This window comes from Canis lupus, chromosome 7 (genome assembly GCF_048164855.1).
Source record: "Canis lupus baileyi chromosome 7, mCanLup2.hap1, whole genome shotgun sequence".
NCBI classification, from domain to species: Eukaryota; Metazoa; Chordata; class Mammalia; order Carnivora; family Canidae; genus Canis; species Canis lupus.
Window position 1 is genome coordinate 50,039,433 of NC_132844.1, and position 20,321 is coordinate 50,059,753.

The 20,321-nt window shown below is 37.0% G+C and overlaps 1 protein-coding gene across 1 annotated transcript in view; it reads right to left on the bottom strand.

Moving 5' to 3' along the window:
• HCRTR2 (hypocretin receptor 2) overlaps window positions 1-13,185 on the bottom strand; it is a 109,434-nt gene extending 96,249 nt beyond the window's left edge. The window contains exon 1 of the mRNA XM_072832553.1: window positions 12,763-13,185. Within this exon, the coding sequence (XP_072688654.1) occupies window positions 12,763-12,985 (223 nt within the window). The 5' untranslated portion in view covers window positions 12,986-13,185. The remainder of the gene's footprint in view (window positions 1-12,762) is intronic.
• Between the last annotated feature and the right edge of the window lie 7,136 nt (window positions 13,186-20,321).

Consider the following 20,321-nt stretch of genomic DNA (forward strand, 5'->3'; position numbering starts at 1 on the left):
GCCAAAATCCAGAGTCAGATGCCTAACCAACTGAGCCATCCAGATACCCCAAGACTGCATTTCAATTTTTTTTAAAGATTCTATTTATTTATTCATGAGAGACACACACACACACAGAGAAAGAGAGAGAGAGAGAGAGAGAGACAGGCAGAGAGACTGGCAGAGGGAGAAGCAGGCTCCATGCAAGGAACACAATGTGGGACTTGATCCCGGGTCTCCAGGATCACACCCCGGGCTGAAGGCAGTGCTAAACCACTGAGCCACTCGGGCTGCCCCTGCATTTCAATTTTTAAAAATTTATAATATGATGGATATTTCAGGAACCTGAAGATTGAAATTAGTCAAAAGGGCTTATTGTCCCCTTACCCTCCATTAAATGAAGTGTCTAGAATGATCCAGCTCTGACCAATATTACCTTTACATTTCACCTGAACTTAGAAATTTTTTTTCAATTGTCTGGACAGTCTAGTGTATCAGAGTTGGCATGTCACTGGCAATGGGAAAGAATGACAAAGAATTCCTAAATCTGAGATTCTGTGGGCACTTCTGAAACATCCTGGGTTAAGAGGGAGATATGCTTAGTCCTTTTAATTGCAGGAAGTAGGGAATCACCATAATATTCAGTCTCAGCTCTCTTACTTAATCTGAAACATCAAGGGTCAAAAGTTTCCTTAGACTTTTATTAAACATAAAAGACAACTAAAAGTTAATTTGAAACAAACACAGCTTAAGTAAGGATTTTGTATATTACACGTTCTTCTCAGTTATTGCAGAAATATGGCATGTTATTTGGAAGGATCTGGGTGTAACTTGCTTGAGAAAAAATGAAGAAACTTGCCACGGTTTACAAATCCCATTTACTTTTCACAGGGAGAGCAAAATAGTTTCATAGTAATATCAAGGGGATCTCAGTGCTGGAGAGGATTTTTACAGTTGGTCTTTCATAGTTATTAATCTCATAATCATATATTATTTTAATGCATGTGTTCCTTAAGATATTTGAAAACTCAAATTATTAAGGTTTTATTTTTAATTTTTATGTAAAAGAAATGTAAAGCCTGCAATGTTTGATTTTAATATACATAAAAATAAATAAATATATTAAATATATATATATTTATATTATTATATTATTATATTATTATATTATTATATTTATTATATTATTATATAATATATTAAATATATTTAAAATATATATATTTAAATTTACATATATAAATTTAAAAATTATATATAATATATATTATATTATATAATATATATTAATATATGATATATTAATATATTTATATATATTTAAAATATATAAATTTAAATATTTAAATTTATTTATTTATTTATTCACACTTATTCCTAAGGAATTCCTCCTGGTAGAAAACCAGTATTTTATTTGGTAGTTACAAATTGTTGTATGCCTGGCATTGTTCTAGACACTGAGGATGCACCTGCAAAAAGAAAATAAAGAAACTGGTTTAACAGAAGCTACATATTACCTGAGGGAGACAATAGAAAAATTGACAAACCAACAATATAATTTCAAACAGTAATAAGTTCTATGACAAAAAAAGGGATGGTATCATAAGACATGAAGAGGGATTCAGAGTGATCCAGAGCAGGCCTTCTTAGAGACTTTCTTTGAGGATGTGACAAGTGAGCTAAGTAGGAGCTAGCTATAGGGGGTCAGAGGAGGTTAGACATTGTGAAGACTCTAAAGCTAGAATACATGCACTCAGTTCAAGGAAAATACATGTTGCTACAATGATAGATCGTCCAAAGGATACTCCTTATACAGATGCTTATCCAAGGACTTATCTCTGATGTATACATTCTTTTTGCTTCCCTAAAGGCTAGTTCATTTACTCAGGGAATAGTAGAAAGTATCTCTTAAGTTTATCAAAGTCAAGGGATATACAGAGTTTTTAGAATTTTTCAAATTTGGAAGGTAGCTTCTTAATCCTGCAAGAAAAAAACTAGTGTGCATTAAAATCATATTGTCATATAATGCAAATACCTGTGTGTGGATACACATGTTTTTATTTTTATGTTCTTATTTATGTTTTTATTTTTATGTGTTTTTAAGTTTTTAAATTCTTATTTTCCCCTTTCCCACTGAGACAGTTTTGCCTCCCAACAGTGACCAGTTGCAAAATTCACCATGCCTGGGGGAAAAACACATAGATTTATAAACTAGGTAATCTTATTGACTTTCAGGAATCTATGAGTCACCATCACCATCTCTGATGACTTCAAAGAACAAGGTCTTTCTAGGCTTTCCTGAGTCTAAAATATAAATCAAGTCCAAGCCCATTAATGTCCTAATAATTATGAAGACTTTTTCCTGCACCAGCTGGTGAAATTTGTTAATGAATTTCTTTTTGAGCTTTCTAGGATTGGGGAACTTTTATAGTAAATATTTTCATTGGCGAGATTAAGTTTTTAGCCATTCTTTTATAACCAAATTTGACTCAGTTTCACCTAATCACAGAATTGTTTCATAAGCACTTAACCATACCTCTCTACTTCTGTCTCTGAAAGACCAGTATAATCTGCACATTTTAAGAAAGACAAATTGGCTTCAAAATGGCATTTATCAGGAATATAGTCCTCTACCAAACTGGATGACTCATCAAATTCATTCTAAATTGATAAAATAAATTATTATAGACAATGGCTTTCTGACCCCATTTCTAGCAATGTAGTGATAACATCAAAGGCATGGTTGTAAACCATGTATCTTATAAATTCATTTTATAGTCACTGAGTAGGAATAAGAAGTCACTGAAAATCTAGAAAAGGATGCTGCAATTTTTAATAACTTGTATTCCCATTATGAGCTAGAATAGCAAATAAAGGGTTTTAAACTAACAACAGCTTTAGAAATTTTTAAGTGTTACCATGTCAATTTGTGAAGAAACGTTCCCTGTAATTCCCTAATGGTTGCCCTGGGGTCAATACAGTATCATCTTCGATTATTTGAATGATAAAATACCTACTTAAGATAAAATATCAAAGGAACATATTTAGAAAGTTACAAATAATTTGGAGTAAAAATTTTGGGGCTTTAGTTGGAAAATATGAAAAACTTTCATTAGATCTCAAATTTTTATCTTTGTATCTCAGTATGAGGTCAAAAATAATTTAAAGGCCAAAAAAATGGATAGTTAGGAATATAGTGACCCATCAAAACCTCAAAAATAAGTTATTACGAAAATCATTTCAGTGAAAAACTATACAGAATTTGGAAAATGTTAATAGAGCTATGGCATGTAAGAGTCTTCAGGAAAGATGTATGAAAATTATTTTAAAGATAAATTACTTCTGGAAGAACCTGTCTGGGTGGCAGAGTTGGTTGAGTGTCTGACCCTTGGTTGGGGCTTGGTCATGATCTCAGGATTGTGAGATTGAGCTCCACATTGGGCTCCATGCTCAGTGTGGCATCTGCTTTGATTCTCGCTCTCCCTCTGCCCCTCCCCCCTGCTCTCTTTCTTTATAAAATAAATAAATAAATATTTTTTAAAAAAAGCTTTAAAAAATGAGAAATTACTTCTCAAATTGAAATAGTCTACAAAGTAAACATAGCAATAGTTTTTGCTTTTAGTCATCTCCCTCTTCCCTTCCTTTGTTTCCTCTTCATTTCTCACTCTCTGCTTTTCTCTTTTCCTTCCTTATGCAACATAATCACTAGAAATCCAAGAGTAAGAACGAAAGTGGGAGCTTCAGGGCAAAGCTGTAACGTTTTGTAATGAGATCTGAAAAGTGATATTTCTAGTATCCTACAGGTGATTATCTAGAAAATATTGATTATGTCCTGTATTATCAATTTTTGTTTTCATTGAAGCAGGCTTGATTAAATGAGCCCCAAACAAAACACAAATCCCAGTGAAAACTTTTTTAAATATCTTTTACAAATATTATTCACAAATAGGTTTATTCTTTACATTATACCTACAATGCTCTATGAAAAATGCAAACTAACGACAGCGCTATCTTTTAAGTCTTCAGAGCCTCCTCTAAACTGCAATGTCAAAGCTAGATGAGGTCTCCAGTATGATACACAAGGTCATTAATAACCCAGTCCTCAGATACTGCTCCAGCTTCATTCCTAGACTCTCCTCATCTGCACTTACTTACACTGGAGTTACCCAATTGCTTAGCATTCTCTTCATAGCCCATTCTATTTCACGCCTCTTTGATTTTGCTCATGTTGTTTCCTCTGCTTAGAACATCCTTACCCAATTTTTTTCACCTGTGTAACTTGAATTCATGCATTAATACGCAGCATGGGTGTCATTTCCTTCTGAATCTTTCTCTAATCCCCCAAATGGAACTAAGTGTCCTTCTTATATGCTTCCACTGCATCCTGTTACCCATCTATCAGAGCACTTGTCACAATTTACTGAGATTATCTGTTAACATGTATATCTCTTCAACCAAAGTACAGGCTCCTTGGTTTCTATTATCTTTTTACACCCTTGTTTCTTAGCACAATAACTGGCACAAAGTCTCCCAATATTTATGTTATTTCCATTGGCAGAGATCCAAAATGTGAAATGGATATATCTTATCAGCTTCTTTTAGGCTTATGCCATTAGGTACTTGATTCCTCTAACTCCCCTTGTTCAGATTCCATGCATGTTAAAAAGACTTTTAAAAATACTTTTAACTATTGCATAGTTAGACAGAGACAGTGTTCCCTCATGCTTTCTGTAACAGAGACAGTGTTCCCTTATACTTTCCAGTCCTGCTTGCAGTTAGGTTGGTAGAATATGATTGGTTTTGACCAAATGATTATGGGCATGACTGACATTGTCAACACTTGGCAAAGGTAGTTTAGAGCCAGTATATTTTCCCAGTTTACTATTCTACTATGAGGCTGCTTGATACTTTATAGGCCTAATAACTCATCCCTGAATTTAAAAATTTAAAATAAGAAACTTTATTATCTAACAGTTTCTAAAGTGTCTATGAGAAATGTAGTGAGATAATTCGGTCTCAGAGTATGTTATTAAGTTTCAGTCAAGCTAGGGGTTGGCGACATGATGATGTTATGTTCTCTCAGACTGGCTGAAGGATTTGTCTCCAAGATATGGAGTTGTTTGCAGGCCACATTTCCTATATGGTTGTTGGCTGGATATTTCAATTCTTTACTCTGTGAGTTGCTTACAAAGCAGAGCAATTACTTTCTCCAGATCAAGAAATCCAAGAGCGAGAGAGAAAATGGGAACTCAAGGCAAAAGCTGTAACCTTTTATAATGTAATATTGAAAGTGACACACTATCACTTTTGACGTGCATTACTGGTCACTCAGACCAATTCTGGCACAGTGTGAAAGGGAACTACACAGGGTGTAACTATGAGTTGACGGGGGAACGTTGGTAGCCAGTTTGCAGGCTAGTTATGATGGAGGCCACATATTGAGGTGGTACATAAATCATGAAGGACTCTTCACCCATGAGTCATTGTATGAAACAGACTCTCCAACCCACATTAAATGTTAAGCGGACAAGAAATAAACTTCTGTGACATAAAGCCAATGAAAATTCAGGCTTACTTGCTACTGTGGCATAGTCTAGCAATTCCAACCATTAAAGCTCTTCATGTAGATATGACTATTATGGAAGAGACTATGATGATTGAAAGAACTTCAAATATTCTAAGATTTGTAAAAATAACTCCTTATTTTAAGTCAAAACACTGGAATTATTACCTTTTCTTTTTTGCCAGGTTTGTGAATTTGGTTAATGTGCACCTATACTCAGAACATTAACAAAATCAGGTATTAAAGACATAGCTAAAGGCCAAACAAAAGTGGTTAGCATCCCTTACCATAGTTTCCTGGAATACAAGAAACTGACAAGCTTTTCTCAAGCTGACACACAACGCTTTGATATTTCCAGTTGCTCAAACTTTTAAAATAATTTTTAAATCATTTCAAGTATTTGATTCATGAAATAAGACCTACTTCATAATATTGTTGTGAAGAGTAAGTGATACAATATAAATGTACTAATGTCTTCTGAAGGATAAGATGCTATGTAATCATTAAACATTGTTCATATATATTTGATATTGAAATAAAAATACTGGAGAGAAAAATACTCAGTGATGATAATCCCAAAATATTTTTAAAGAATTAAGTACATATTTATTCTGAGCAGTTTGCTTTGTTTAGGATAAAATAGTTCTGTTGGAAACAAATTTAATGCTATTCAAAATATATATCCTATATTCATTTACTTGGTTAAAAGATAATCCTTCATTGAGAACAAAAGTATAATGAATAAATTCAGCCCAAAGAGTCAGCAATTCAAAAGACTGATCATATATGTCATGTACTTCATCCAATAGCATCTCAAAGTGTTCCACTGTCTGCATTTAAAGGTCATTTCATGTCTGGTGTGATGGGCAATGCTCTTTGGACATACATAACACCATTATGCTCCAGGAACACCATAATGTGATATAAAGATTGACTATTTAATCACATCAACAGAAACTTATGATTTTTTGAAAAGTTAACAGTCATTATAAAAGAAAAAAAATGAAATACGTGAGTAGGTGGTTTGAAGACCAAAAACGAAGAAAAAAAGAGATCTTTAGATTATTTGACATGTTAAATGTTTAGTTTCTCAGTCTTAAGCTGTATCTAAAGACAGCACATTCAATAATAAAATAATCCTTGGCCACAATTATCTAACATTTACCAGTGAGTCACTCCACCCCCATCCCAAACAGGCAAAAGTGTATTATTTTGGCAGCACCTATTTTACCTTGAAATTTTCTCTTGTAAAGTAACCCTAGCCTGACCTTGATTAGCTTATCAAATGAGCTCATCCACATAGCTGAAGAACTGTAGTCTATCAGAGATATAGCATGGCAACATGCCAGAACAACTCTGTAAATTGTCTAAAGGGCACATCTAAGCATCACTTCCACTCTTTTTTCTTCTGTATTTCTGAGTCAAGATTAGAAACAAGACAGGCAGGATGAAGTAATGGAACACAGCTGGATCATGGGAACTGATCAATCCATATTTGAAACTTAGTTCTGCTCCTAACTGATCAAACTTTGGAACAAGTTAAAATAGCTTTTGAATTTCATTTTCCTCATTTGTAAAACAAAGCTATTACTCTCTTTCTTATAAGTTTGCTATGAGGCATCAATTATAGATATATTCTGAATAAATGAATATATATATTCATTGTGGAGCTTAGCATTCAGGACTTAGCATATAGTACTCAATAAATATTTGCCTTTCAGTGAGAAAGGGAACTAGAGATGAATCCTTGCTTCCCCTATCACAGGTCACTGACTGACTCCTATTAGTGAGCCAGTAGTTAACAGAACCTATATACCTACAATTTTGGTCTATGTCATAATGCTCTAAGAAGAAAGATAGAAAAATCCTCTTTCACTTGTAAAAGAACACCAGCAGTGTATACTCCTGAAATATGGGGAGCTGAGAGAGAATTTAGGAGCTTTGGAATGCTAACACAGCTGTAGTACATGAGGATTTGCAAATATATTCTAGAATATAGAAGGATGAAAATGAATGTAAATGCATATGTATATCCTAATGAAATCAATAAAAATTTTAAAGACTGGAATATTGTATTTGTATTTGAGTGTTGAATTTGGCCTCTTTTGAAAATTGGTATTATTTTCATTATTTCATTTTCCTCATTTTTTCCAAATATAGGAAAAATTCATTACATTTAAATTATCTGTAGCACATATTATCTCATTATTGTCTGTACATGATAAATGTTGCCATGATCTATGCAGTAGCCACTTAAAAAGTTATCACTGAGATTCTGTTCAAATAAAAAACATGGTTTATTTTACTCAGGAAAACTAGGTGGGTATACTGTTTTGGTAAGATTTTATTTATTCATTTGAAAGAGAACTCGAGCTAGAGAGAGAGCTCAAACACGCTCAGAGGGAGAAGGAGTGAGAGAAGCAGACGCACCGCTGAGCAGGGAGCCCTAAGGGGCTGAAGCGACTAGATCCCAGAACCCTGAGATCATGACCCGAGCTGAAGGCAAACGCTTAACCTACTGAGCCACCCAGGCACCCACAGTAGTTACGGTTTTAGTAAAAGTGTGACAGCATCAGTTTAATTCTTATTCAGATAAGCATATGTTACATTCTGTTGCCAAAAACACACAAATTTAAAGCTCAGTGGCTAACGTTACCTTTTACAGTCATTATTCATGTTTCCGTCAGGTCGTGACAGAAATGAGTAATGTATTATCTCTAACCTCTTTCTGTCTCCTGTGTAGGAAAGGGTGGGTTTAGAAACACCCACAGATGTGAATTGGGCATTAGGAGAAACAGGAAATAAATGTTTCTTAGGCTTAGAAGTAGTGGGAACTTGTAACTCTGCCAGTTCCATATCTGGGATATATGATTAGCTCCATAAGAAGCAACCCATTACAGATATTCCTCATCCACTCCATTTAGTTTAAATGTTATCAGGTAAAGTTCTTAATAGGCAGTGTGCTTCAGCTGAGTTAAATCAACACATTACCTGTGTACGTGTGTGTACATATGCTATTTAAAACATTAATAGTGATAGACCTAACAACAGCCCAACAACCACCCAAAACTCTGAATAAATGGGACATTGTACAGGCAAATTTAAGCTGACAGAGAATTTTATACTGATGGTTAGCAAAGGCTTTTTACTGACAGTCAGGAAAGCAGTAGTATGAATGCACTAAACACCTGTTATGGGATGAGTGGGTGGAGCTGGTATGGAAAAAGCGAGCAACATCTGCCAACTCCATTTTACTAATAGTTTTTAGGAAGCCTCTCAACTGAGAGAAAGCCTAGAACAGAGGCCACAAAGAGTTGCAGAGCTACAGAGCCGCAGACTGGCCATGGAAGCAGAAGATGGTTGCAAACTACATCACGGAGAGATTTCATCTCTGGGAATGAAGGGATAGAAATTGGCATTCAGTGTCTACTAGGTGTCAATAAAACTACACACACACAGATGTGTGTGTGTATACCTCTGTGTATTTGATATTCTTATAAGATTTCTACAAGGCCTGCATTATCAACCTTAATTTTCAAATAGAAAAAACAGACTTAAAGAGTTCAATAGCTTGCTAATGGTTACACAAGAAGCAAGAAGCACAGCTGGATTGATGTCATTTGTTGAATGTTCTCCTAATTTTTAATATGGAGACAACAACAGGGAATATAGAAGTATTCCAGGTAAAAAATCATGATATCTTTGAATGCAGAAGTAAGAGAGGCATAGACTTACTCATTTCCTCCAGCTGTTTAATGTTTGAATTGAATAGAACCCATCATTCTATCCAGTTTTAACTCAAGGAAAAATAAGTAGAAATAACATCAAATATATTCCTATGAGTGTCCTGAAGAGCTCTCCCCCCAGTACACAATTTTAAAAACATAATATTGCTCAAAATGTACTGGTCATATAATTGAATGCATCTATTTGGCTATAGTACAAGACATACTTAGGAATAGGTTATATGTATCATAATTTTGAAGATACTGGAAAAACACTCTGTCCAAAAAGAACTGTGTCCTATCATCTTTTCTATGACCCAAAATTCTATAAGTAGACATGCATATGTCTTTTATTAGAATACATACACTCAAGACATTTAATGTAGAGTAACTTTTGTCTTATTTTTAATGACTTGTGTTGCACTTTTTTTCAAAGAAAACTGCTTTCCATCACTGGGAAGAAATATCTGATACAAATAGGAGAAGGGACACAATGAGAGAGATGAACTGTGGAGAGAAGAAAAAGAGATGGAGATGATCAAGACTTTGTCATTCTGCTCAGGGCATATCCTGTTACATCACTTTACAAAAGGACATTGTGGGGGAAATGACTTCTAATTGATCATATTGTATTTGAAAGTTCAACAAGGTTGAGATTTTCCAAGTAGTCAGTTACATGAAAGTACAAATGGTGAATGGACCCAAAGGGTCAGGGATTACATCTACTGCCTACACTGTGGTCTTTCACCTTCATATCTAATGTTGCCTCTTTATCTTGCATGAATAATGTGATTCCTTGTCCTGCCACTTTATGCATAAGATTACTTTTACCAAAGGGGCAAAAAGGCAATTCTCAATCTAATCCGTTTTGCAAATTTGACAGTGATATCAAAGAGCAGGAAGTTGTCTGTGAGTAATGACACACTGATCATTTGTTTAAATGTCAAACTTAAACTTCATCAACTTTCAGGGAATATGTCAGTAAAGAAAGGGTTTCAGTTCACCCAGAGAGGATTTCACTGAGATTTAGTCCTGAAGAAAATAGCTGTCAGTATTTTGAGAGCACAGTTCTTTGTGTAAATTTTTCTTTTTAAGCTGAATGAATTGGCCATTTCAGCACTTGGGGCTGTGGACAGTGCTCTCTTCCTTGACCTTGTGAAACAGGTAGAAGTGTTTCCTTCTTGAGGCGAAAACACTCCTCAGGCTAACAAACATGTACCCCTAAACTATGTAATTAGAAGGTGAAGACTATGCATCAACATTCTGTGTAAAACCAGAATAAAGTAAAAGCGAAGGGAAACAAATTTTATCACATTATTTAAGCCTGAAAAACAAATCAGGGAAGGGAAATAGTTATCATTTGCAGTTACTCCTGCAAAACAGGTCAAATTTTTACTGCAATGCAATAACATTCCTCTCTGGATAGCATTTTGTTGGAGACAATGACAGAGCTATTAACCCTTCATGGTAACTTATTAACAGTAGACATAGATGCGAGAGAGAACAGGAAGTACATTTTCTATGCTTGCAGACAACAGGAGCAAATTCATTCTCTCTATACTTTCTAGCTCTAGAGTGGAGTATCCATGGAGAATTCTGGATCTAAAGTCAGAAGAAATGGAGTTGAATGTGAATCATGTTCTTTAATGAGCCATTTCATTTCTCTAAGTCTTGTTTCTTCTGTCAAATGTGGGTTACTTTGAGGATTCTGTGAGGGTTTATGTGAAGGGGTCTGGCACATGGTAGGTATTCATTGGATGTTAAATTTAGATCACTTACTTATCATTAAGTGTTGGCATAGTACAGTGATATGTTTCTATGCTGATGGTCATATGTTTTAATAGCTCTAACTCTAAAAGCGGATGCCAGGAAGGGAAGCAAGAAAGGCATGATTATTAACAAACTTATCCTTATAGCAAAGGACCTTAAGCATGTGTACATTCACCTTCATTCACCTTGTTTGCATCACCCAGAGAGAGATTCCCTTATGTTTATTTTTAAAACATGAGCAAAACAGAAGTAGCTTGAAAATAATGCAGTATTATTGAAAAACAAAAGTTTTCAGAGGATTCATATCTCTCTTGAAAAATAAGATTCTACTAACTCTCCGCAGAATGCTTCTCAGTCACATACTACCAACTACTCTGCCTGCTGAATTGGTGAGAGACTGCTTTGAATGCTTCCTACCCAGACTGACACACTTGGGCAGAGAAGGTAAAAATCAGATCAGTGCTGAAACCCAGTAAGTTCTTATCATCCTCCAGTGCAGCTACAAATTCTTTGCTTTGGACTTCAAAGCCACCCAGCCTATCTCCCCTCACTCATCTTCCCTTTTTATAACTGAAAATCAAGAGCCTCTTCTTCTAGCTTCCCCCATCTCCTCCTGTCATTTTCAGCAGAGATTGCCTCCACACTGCCCTCTGCATCTGAAACACCTCCCACTTTCCATTCATCAAGGTACACTCTCCTTCCATTCACAATTCATGTTAAGTCCTCCCTCCCTTCCAAAGCTTTTTTTTTTTTAAGTGGATTCCCCAGCAGCCCTAATAAACTCCATCATTACAGCCCTGTACCCTTCTGTAACCCCTCCCCAACACTCAGAAATTGTGCTGAGGTGGGAAACGGACTGGAATATCTATCTTTGCATAGGAACTCAGACAGGGGCAGACAGGGAGTCCAGCGTTAAGCTTTTCTCGTCTTTGGGGGGAAAAGACCCATTACAAAATTTCCCCAAGCCTGGCAACAAGCAGGCTCTCTCTCTCTCTCTCTCTCCTCTCTCTCTCTCTCTCTATATATATATGTTGAGCGGATGAATGAATGAATGGATAGGCAGATGAATGATTGAGATCTCTTTGGTACTTTTCTCAGATGCCCCTCCTTCTTGCTGGCTCCTAGCATGGTTCCTGTTTAATTCAGCTTCTGTGCGTGAGTGCCCCTCCGTGCTTTGCTTCTGTCTCCACTCCCTGCCGTTCCATTACCACCTCTAGACAGAGCCTAAACCTCCAAAGGGCACTCTACCCAGCTCACAAATCCTTTGTGACTTCAATGGCCACAGAGGGCTTGCTCCTTAGGAGCCCAGCTTTGCATTCTGTCAGCTTTACCTCTCCAGAAAGCCCCCCCCGTGAAACATGAAACACCGGGCTACGTTACACAAAAGGATGACTAATTTCCCCACATCCAACCCCATCCACCTGGAGACCCTGTCGCGTTGCCCCTGTCTGGGCGCTCTGTAACCGAGGTGATGGCAAAGGAGAACGCGCTTCCCCGCTTCCCCCTGCACAGAAAGGGATGACCATTCCAGGGCTCGCTCCTGGTTCCTAAAATCAGAAAACTTTTTTTTTTTTTTTTTTTTTTTTAATGGAAAACCCCACCCCGAGAGCAGCGACCTCTTTGTTTGCCTCCCAGGGGGAGGGAGGGTCTTCAGAGCCCCGGCAGCCCCGCCCGCGCAGAGGGGCCGTGACAGCCCTCGGGAGGGCTGCCCGGGGCCAGACTCACCCAGGACGTTGCCCACGAGAGCCACCACGAACACGATGATGTAGCCAGCGATCAGGACCCACTCATATTCTTTCGGGTGTAGGTATTCCCTCCACAGGTACCGCAGGAATTCCTCGTCGTCATAGTCGGTGGGGTTTAAAAAGGGCTCTTGAGTTTCATTCAGCTCCGGAGCAGATGACCAGTTGCGACAAGGGGGGGAGTCCTCCAGTTTGGTGCCGGACATCACGGGCTCGAGTCCGGCTCCGCTCAGCGCCGCGAGCCGCTCTCCGCCTGCCCCATGAGCACTGTGATTTGCGGTGCGAAAGGCGGCGCGGAGGCGCGACGAGAGGCTCCAGAGCAGAAAATGACGTGAAAAGTTCCTGAGCCAATGCCTCCGGAGTCTTGCGCCGGGCAACTTCTGCGGCGGCGGCTTCTCGGTCTTTGCAGACGATTTTGCACCGGGAAGACAGGCGGCTGGGGAACTAGGGACCCGGCCCTGGAGGCTGCAGCAGGGACACCGGCAGGGGAAAGCCACCTCGGGCTCAGCTCAGGCTCAGTTCCTCCTCATGCCAGCGCTGAATCTGCAGCCCACAGCCTCCGCCCGCGCCGAGGGAGAGCAGAAGCCCACGGGGGTGGATGGGGAGGTGAGGGGGTGGATGGGGAGGGGGGGGGCATGAACATTATTTGAACCTATTTCTCCGTGGGTTAAACCTCCCTCTCTTCTACTTTTCTCCTCCATCGCTCACGTGCGGTCTCCATAACCCATACATGGACAGGTGTAGGTCCGTGGACCGGGCAAACACGTCCACACATGGTTAATACAGGCTCTGTTGATGCGTTTGTCTCTTTAATGTAAACATAAAAGTAATGAAGTAATAAACATAAAAGCGCGCTGCCCCTCAAGCAGGACTTATGCAAAAGTGTCATTTCAGGCGAACGTTTTCATATTTGTTTGGCTTTGCCGACTTAGCACTTGCTGAATCTCAGAGATGTCGCCTCCGCTCCCCACCCCCCCCCCGCCCCCCACCCTTCTCCAAACTGGGGAATGAGACCATTTTTGAATTGAAGGATATATTTAGCTGGAATTTGCACTTGCAACGTTAAGTGTAATAAGAAACACAGCAGCAAAAGCTTGAAGGGCACTAGGGTCATAAATGTTCTCATAGTTAATGTTATCAAGCAAAGGAGACACCTACATGTTAAACAGATTCTTAGGAGGATACAGTGGTGGAAGCACAAGTGCTCTCCAGTGAACATCACACCTCACACCCCACTGATCTTTCTCCTTCTTGACTCAGGACTGATGTCATCTGCCACTGGAATGAAATTGATTTCATGTCTAAGAAGAATATTTTGGGATTCCTGATAGTGTGAGTCCAGGATCCTTTCATTCTCAATATTCATGATAGGACATGGAAGGGACTTGGACATCACCTAACTTGAACTTAGGTTAATATTAGAAAACTTCTAATAACATTGCCGATGTTCCCCCACTTAGTTTGGATGGAGCACCTCAGTTTACATTAAAATAAGGTCTTAAACTGACATATAACTTTCTTAGTCTTCTACCTAAAATCCCAGTTTGCCTCTTGGTGCAACATGGAATAAATGTTCCACGTGACAATTCATCACATATTTAAAATAAGTATCATACCCCCTTCCCTTTCCTCTGCTTTCTGCCTGATTATTTCCACTGTTTTTCAAATGACACTATCCCCAAGACCTCCACTCATTTGGTCTTCCTTTAGACAGTGGTCAATGTCTTACATAATATAAAACTAGGAAGCGATGCAGGAAGTTGGCTTGGGTCTTATTGATACCAAATGTACATGATCTTGTGGATGCACCCAATATCTATATCTAATTATTTTTTTCAAATGTCACAAGACACTGTTGGCTCATACTGACTGTTAAGTCATCCCCCCTAGCCCTATCCTAGTCATAATTCTTTACAGTTGTTTTGTACTTTATAGGTAGCAAAATTCTTTCATACATGTTATTTTAAAACTTCTGAGGGACTGACATGATTAGCCTGTTTTACGGGTGAGGAAACTGTTCTGGAGAAATTAAATGATTTACCAAAGGTCAAGTGACTAATCTGTGGCAAGACCATTCAGTTCTTCTGATCCCAGCTTGGGGTTTCTAGGATTCTAGAGATGTCATATTTCATAAGAAATGCTATTGTTATATATATTTTTAATCCACACTCTTCATTTTTTAAGAGAAGAAAATAAATAGGCATTTGATTTCTTTGACAAATATTTACTCAGTATTTCTATTTCACTCTCAGTGATACAAATTAAACAATGTTACCACTTTCATATAGTTTACTTTCCAAGGAAGTTAGAAAGTGAACAAATCAACTAATAAATACCTAAGAAAATAATAGGAAGGCATAACTGTTATGAAAACAAGATAGGGTGAAGTGATGGTGAGTGGAGAATCCCAAAGGCCATGTTAGAAACAGATGGTCAAAAAGGCCTGTGTGAAGAGGTGACAGCTAAGTAGGATACCCACATGATGTATGCATATATTAATTTCATTTTGTTAATTTGAAGTTTAACCAGATCTTAAATGCTGCTGCTATTACCCAAAGCATTAGCCATTTCACCAGACCTCTTGTCATCAGTAAATTTGACAAGCAGGCCTTCTGTGGCTTTGTTCAAGTTCACTGATAAAAATCTGCTAACTTGTGGTATAATGTGTCCCTCTGATTTATTAATGTCTGTGTTTTCCTCTTCCACGTACAATTCTTTTAAAAATGGGAAAGATTGTTGCTACTTTAGTTGCAGTCTATAATCATTACTGTCTTCAAATTTCTTGTCATTGACAATCCACAATATGGACCCAGTGTGCTATTTTTTTAAGTACTCATAGCCATTGGGGGGGTGTGTGTGTGGCACTTCAACTTGTTTATACTTCAGTCTATTCTTGTTACATCTTCTACCTGCAATTAATCATCACTCTTTACTAAAAGTAGAAATAAGGAGAAATGAGAATAGTTTCAAAATTTTATTCTAATAACTGCTTTATATTGTGACAAGCCTCATCTTGAAAAGTATTCTATTTCTTTCTGTCCATAATTTATCAGGTGTTTTATTTTAAATACATGGTACTCTACTGCCGTACAAAAATTCACTCAAATCCTTGAATTATTATTTTATTGTTTGTAAGCACGTCAGAAATTATAAATATTACAGTATTCATTTCGATGTGATATCCATCTTTAGATCTTTTGATACCTCTTAGGGCACTTGAAAATAATTTTTATCTCTCTAGGTATTGTTTTCTTCAATTCAAAATCTTTCTATCTTTCTGTTGGGTGTATGGAAAAGGAGTCAGTCCAATATCACAAGATAGTAAGGGACCAAATTTGTCTAGGGATGACCTCTTAAGATTGTTATCAGAATTAAATCAATTGATATTTTTAAAACAGTGTCTGTTTTATAGAAGGGATCTGAAAATGTTTGTTGAATAAAATTTAAAACTATGTGATCTGATGGTGTGAATATTATTTGCTTTACGTATCAATTTATCTAAGTGTTTATATTTTTAAAAAAGAGAAACATAGCTCACAATAGTCTGAGTAATTCTGCTTAACTATCCATCTTAAATTTTTTATGTCACTTTTAACTCTCGGACTAACCTGAATATATTAAAAATAAGAAAGAAGAGGAAAATAAAACTCAAAACCAGATTCTTTTTTCCCTTCAGTGGTTGTAGTTATGTTGCTTAGAGATCTCAGATTACATGGGCTGTCCCAGATTTTATATTCTTACTCCTGATGTCAGACTATACTTTTTGCAGCATATAATAACTTTATGAATCCATTTCATGAAATATTTCTGAATCTTCCCTATGTGCCCCGGAGATTAGTTAAGAGCTGGAGGCATAAAGATCAATAAGACATAGTCTAGCCTCAATGATCTCACAGCGCACCAGAGAATTAGAAGTGTTATGATTATAGAATCACTCTGAGTTTCTAGGGTAGAAGGATGCAGAGAGTGTCATGAAAAAACACCTAATTCAGCCTAGAGAAAACCAAAATGGATGGCTCCCCTACAGGGAAAGTCACTCTTGAGCTTTACTCCTTGAAATGAAAGAGAAGATTACTAGTTGGTTAGGGATGGGAGGTGTGCAGGTCAGGAAGGCAGCATTTCCAGAAGACTTGGAAGCAGGAGAAAACATGGAGTGTATAGACAAAAGCAAGGTGAAGTGAACAAAGTCAGGCTTTCTCAATGTCTCTGGCAATGATGTGGAAAATGGATTATAGAACGGTTAGACTGATGACAGGGTACTAGGTAGGAGACTAGTATAATGATCCTGCTGTCACAAGGAAGATTGTGGTTCTGGGGATTGAGAAGAGATGGGTGTCATTAAAATAATAACAATAATAATGGTTTGAACAGACATCATCCAGAATGCAGCCATCTTGTTTTATTACTTTATTGAAGAGGGCTGACTACATGGTAATAGTATGTTTGAGGCTTATTTCTCTGTTTCACTGTGTATTTTGAAGAATAAATTGAAGAAAGAGACAGAGAGGATCCCCATGTTGACTTTCAAGTATTTGAAAAGAAAATAAAATCAACCTGAGCACTATCCATAATGACTCTACTGAGCTTACATATACCCCAAATAAATGCATTGATTTTGCAGGAAGTTGTCTGACATCTCTAGGCTCCAAACACCACATTATCTTATAATAAGGCCTTCCTAAATCTTTCTGGAAAAGTCTCTGTTTCATGGGGTGGGGGCTAGAAATCTGTTTTTCTGGAGAAACTGGGGAAAGAGATCTCTGATCACTTGTTCCTCTTAGGAGAAACACTTGAGTGGGTTGCTGAGAATGAAATACCCATGTTCTAGGAGACTCAGACATAAATAATCAAAATCGCATTTTACAGATTACTACAAACTATTGCTGTCTCTTTCTCTTCCCATCTTTCTTTTACTCCCTCCCGTATTTACTTGTATCTTATTTCAGACTAGATTCTCTCTGTTCCTTCTTGCCTCCTATCCTGCATGATCATATCTGACATGTTCCCTTTACGGTTCTTTTATTCAACAATCTATGGAAGTCATGCTCTATCCATATCTCTTGTTGAAAACAGACAAACACTGTTTTGCTCTTAATCAGTTTTTGTCTCATGAGAAGCATAGAGGAGTAAGCAAGTAATTTAATTCAGTAGAACAAAAGTCCTTATGTGTACACCTAAACAGGTCTAAAAGTACAGGAAGAGACATTTACTCTGTCAGAGTGGGGTCAAGATGACTATTAGAGGAGATGTTATCTAAGCCCAGAACTGAAGAATGGAGAGTGGCAGCCTCTGGTGGGAAGGTTGGGAAAGATAGATGGTAACAGAATGGAAGCAAGTGACTCTTTTGTGAAACATGAACAGCCAGCTTTTGGTGAGTGCTTATGTGGACTAAGCCCTGTGCCAAGCACATTAATTGTGTTAACACAATTGATCTTCACAACTCCATGCCGTAGATCTTATTAGTTATTGCATCAATTTTATAGACGAAGAAGGGAGGCATGAAGAAGTTAAGTAGCTTTCCCAAGGTCACACAGCTAGTAAATGGACCTTGAGCAGAGTGGTCATGATCCAATTCCAGAAATATGTTTTAGGTTTTTGAGCTTTGTCATTACTCTATTCTGTTCTCACAGCAAAGAACCAAAAACTTTTCGGTGTGATCAGCTGTTTCCTTTAATAGTATTAATAATACTATAAAATTTTGATTCTTTAAGGACACATTTGTAAAATCACATACACTTCATATAATTTTAAATGTCCAGTTGTATTTTAAGTAATGTTGAGGAGCAGAGTTGCAGGGGAAATTGTTATGCCCTTCAAGGTGATGTCTCCGTGGAGCAAATAAGTATCTTTCTTTGCGCTCTTAGATATAAATGCTTTTGTGCACACTATACAGTTAAGGGCCTAAGTGTTGTCTAATTCATCTTTTTTTTGTACCAAGAACCTAGCACAGCACCTTGAATATAGCTACTGGAAATCACTACTTGGTGGTCAGGACTGAACTGAGGAAGAGATTCCTTTACAAAAAGTGATTTTTATGAAAAATTATACAGTTGTGTCATGTTGGTTTATGAGAGACCATGGGAATTCCTGAATATGTAAGTATATCATTGACTCTTACTAAATCTTTAGCTTAGAAAGGACTTAATCTTTTTATCTATTGTCCTACTCTATTAATTCACTCCTTTCCATAAACTAAAGGTCCTTTTTATTTTTAACAATGGCAAATGGTTAAAATAAGAGAATAATAATAGGCAGTAGAGAAAGATAATGAGTTTCAATGCAATCTTACAGTAATTGAAAGGAAGGTACACAACTTTCCCATATGCTCCCTGCCCTGACACATGCACATCCTCTACCATTATTAACATCCTGCCCCAGAATGGTACATTAGTTTCAATGGAGAAACCTACACTGATACATCATAATTACTCAAAATCCATAGTTTACATTAGAGTTTATTTTAAACTCTATGAATTTGGACAAATATATAATGACATGTACCTATCATGTAGAGTATTTTCACTGCCCTAAAAATCCTCTGGGCCTTACTTATTCATCCTTTCCTCTCCCTTAATTCCTGGAAACCACTGATCTTTAATTCATAATTTCTTTCTTCATAGCTTTTTGGTTTTCAGAATGACATATAGTTGGAATAATAAACTATGTAGCCTCTTCAAATTGACTTTTTTCATTTATGGATATGCATTTAAGGTTCTTCCATGTCTTTTCATGCCTCGATAATTTCTTTCTTTCTTTCTTTCTTTTTTTTAGAACTGAATGTTCCATTGTTTGAATATATCACAGTTTATTTACCCATCTGCCTATTAAAGGACATCTTGGTTGCCTTTCAAGTTTGGGCAATTTTGAACAAAGTTGCTACAAATATCTGTGTGCAGGTGTTTCTGTAAGCATAAGTTTCCAAGTTCTTTGGGTAAGAACCAAGCAGCAAAATTGATGGATCATATAGTAGGACTATAAGAAATCACTAAAGTGTCTTCCAGAGTGGCTGTACCATTTTGTATTCCCACTAGCAAGAATGAGAGTTCCTGTTGTTCCGTACCCTCACCAGCATTAGGTGTTACCAGTGTTCTAGGATTTGGCCATCCTAATGGGTATATAGTGGTTTCATTATTTTAATATGCATTTTACTGGTAATATATGATGAGGAGCAGCTTTTCCTTTTTTTTTTTTTTTTTTTTTTTTTTTGCTATCTGTATATTTTCTTTGGCATGGTGTCTGCCAACGTGTTTGGCCCATTAATCAGGTTATATGTTCCTTTGTTGACCTTTGTTTTTTCTTTCCTGCAAATACCCCAACCCCCACTAGGTTTATGTGTTTATTTTTTTTAATTGTATTTTTGAAGTATAGTTGGCATACAATGTTATATTAGTTTCAGGTGTACAACATAATAATTTGACAATTCTATACATTAGCCAATGCTCACCACAATAAATGTAGTCACCATCTGTCATATAATGTTATTACATCTTGTTGAGTTTTAGGAATTCTTTGTATATTTTGGATAACAGTCCTTTATCAGAT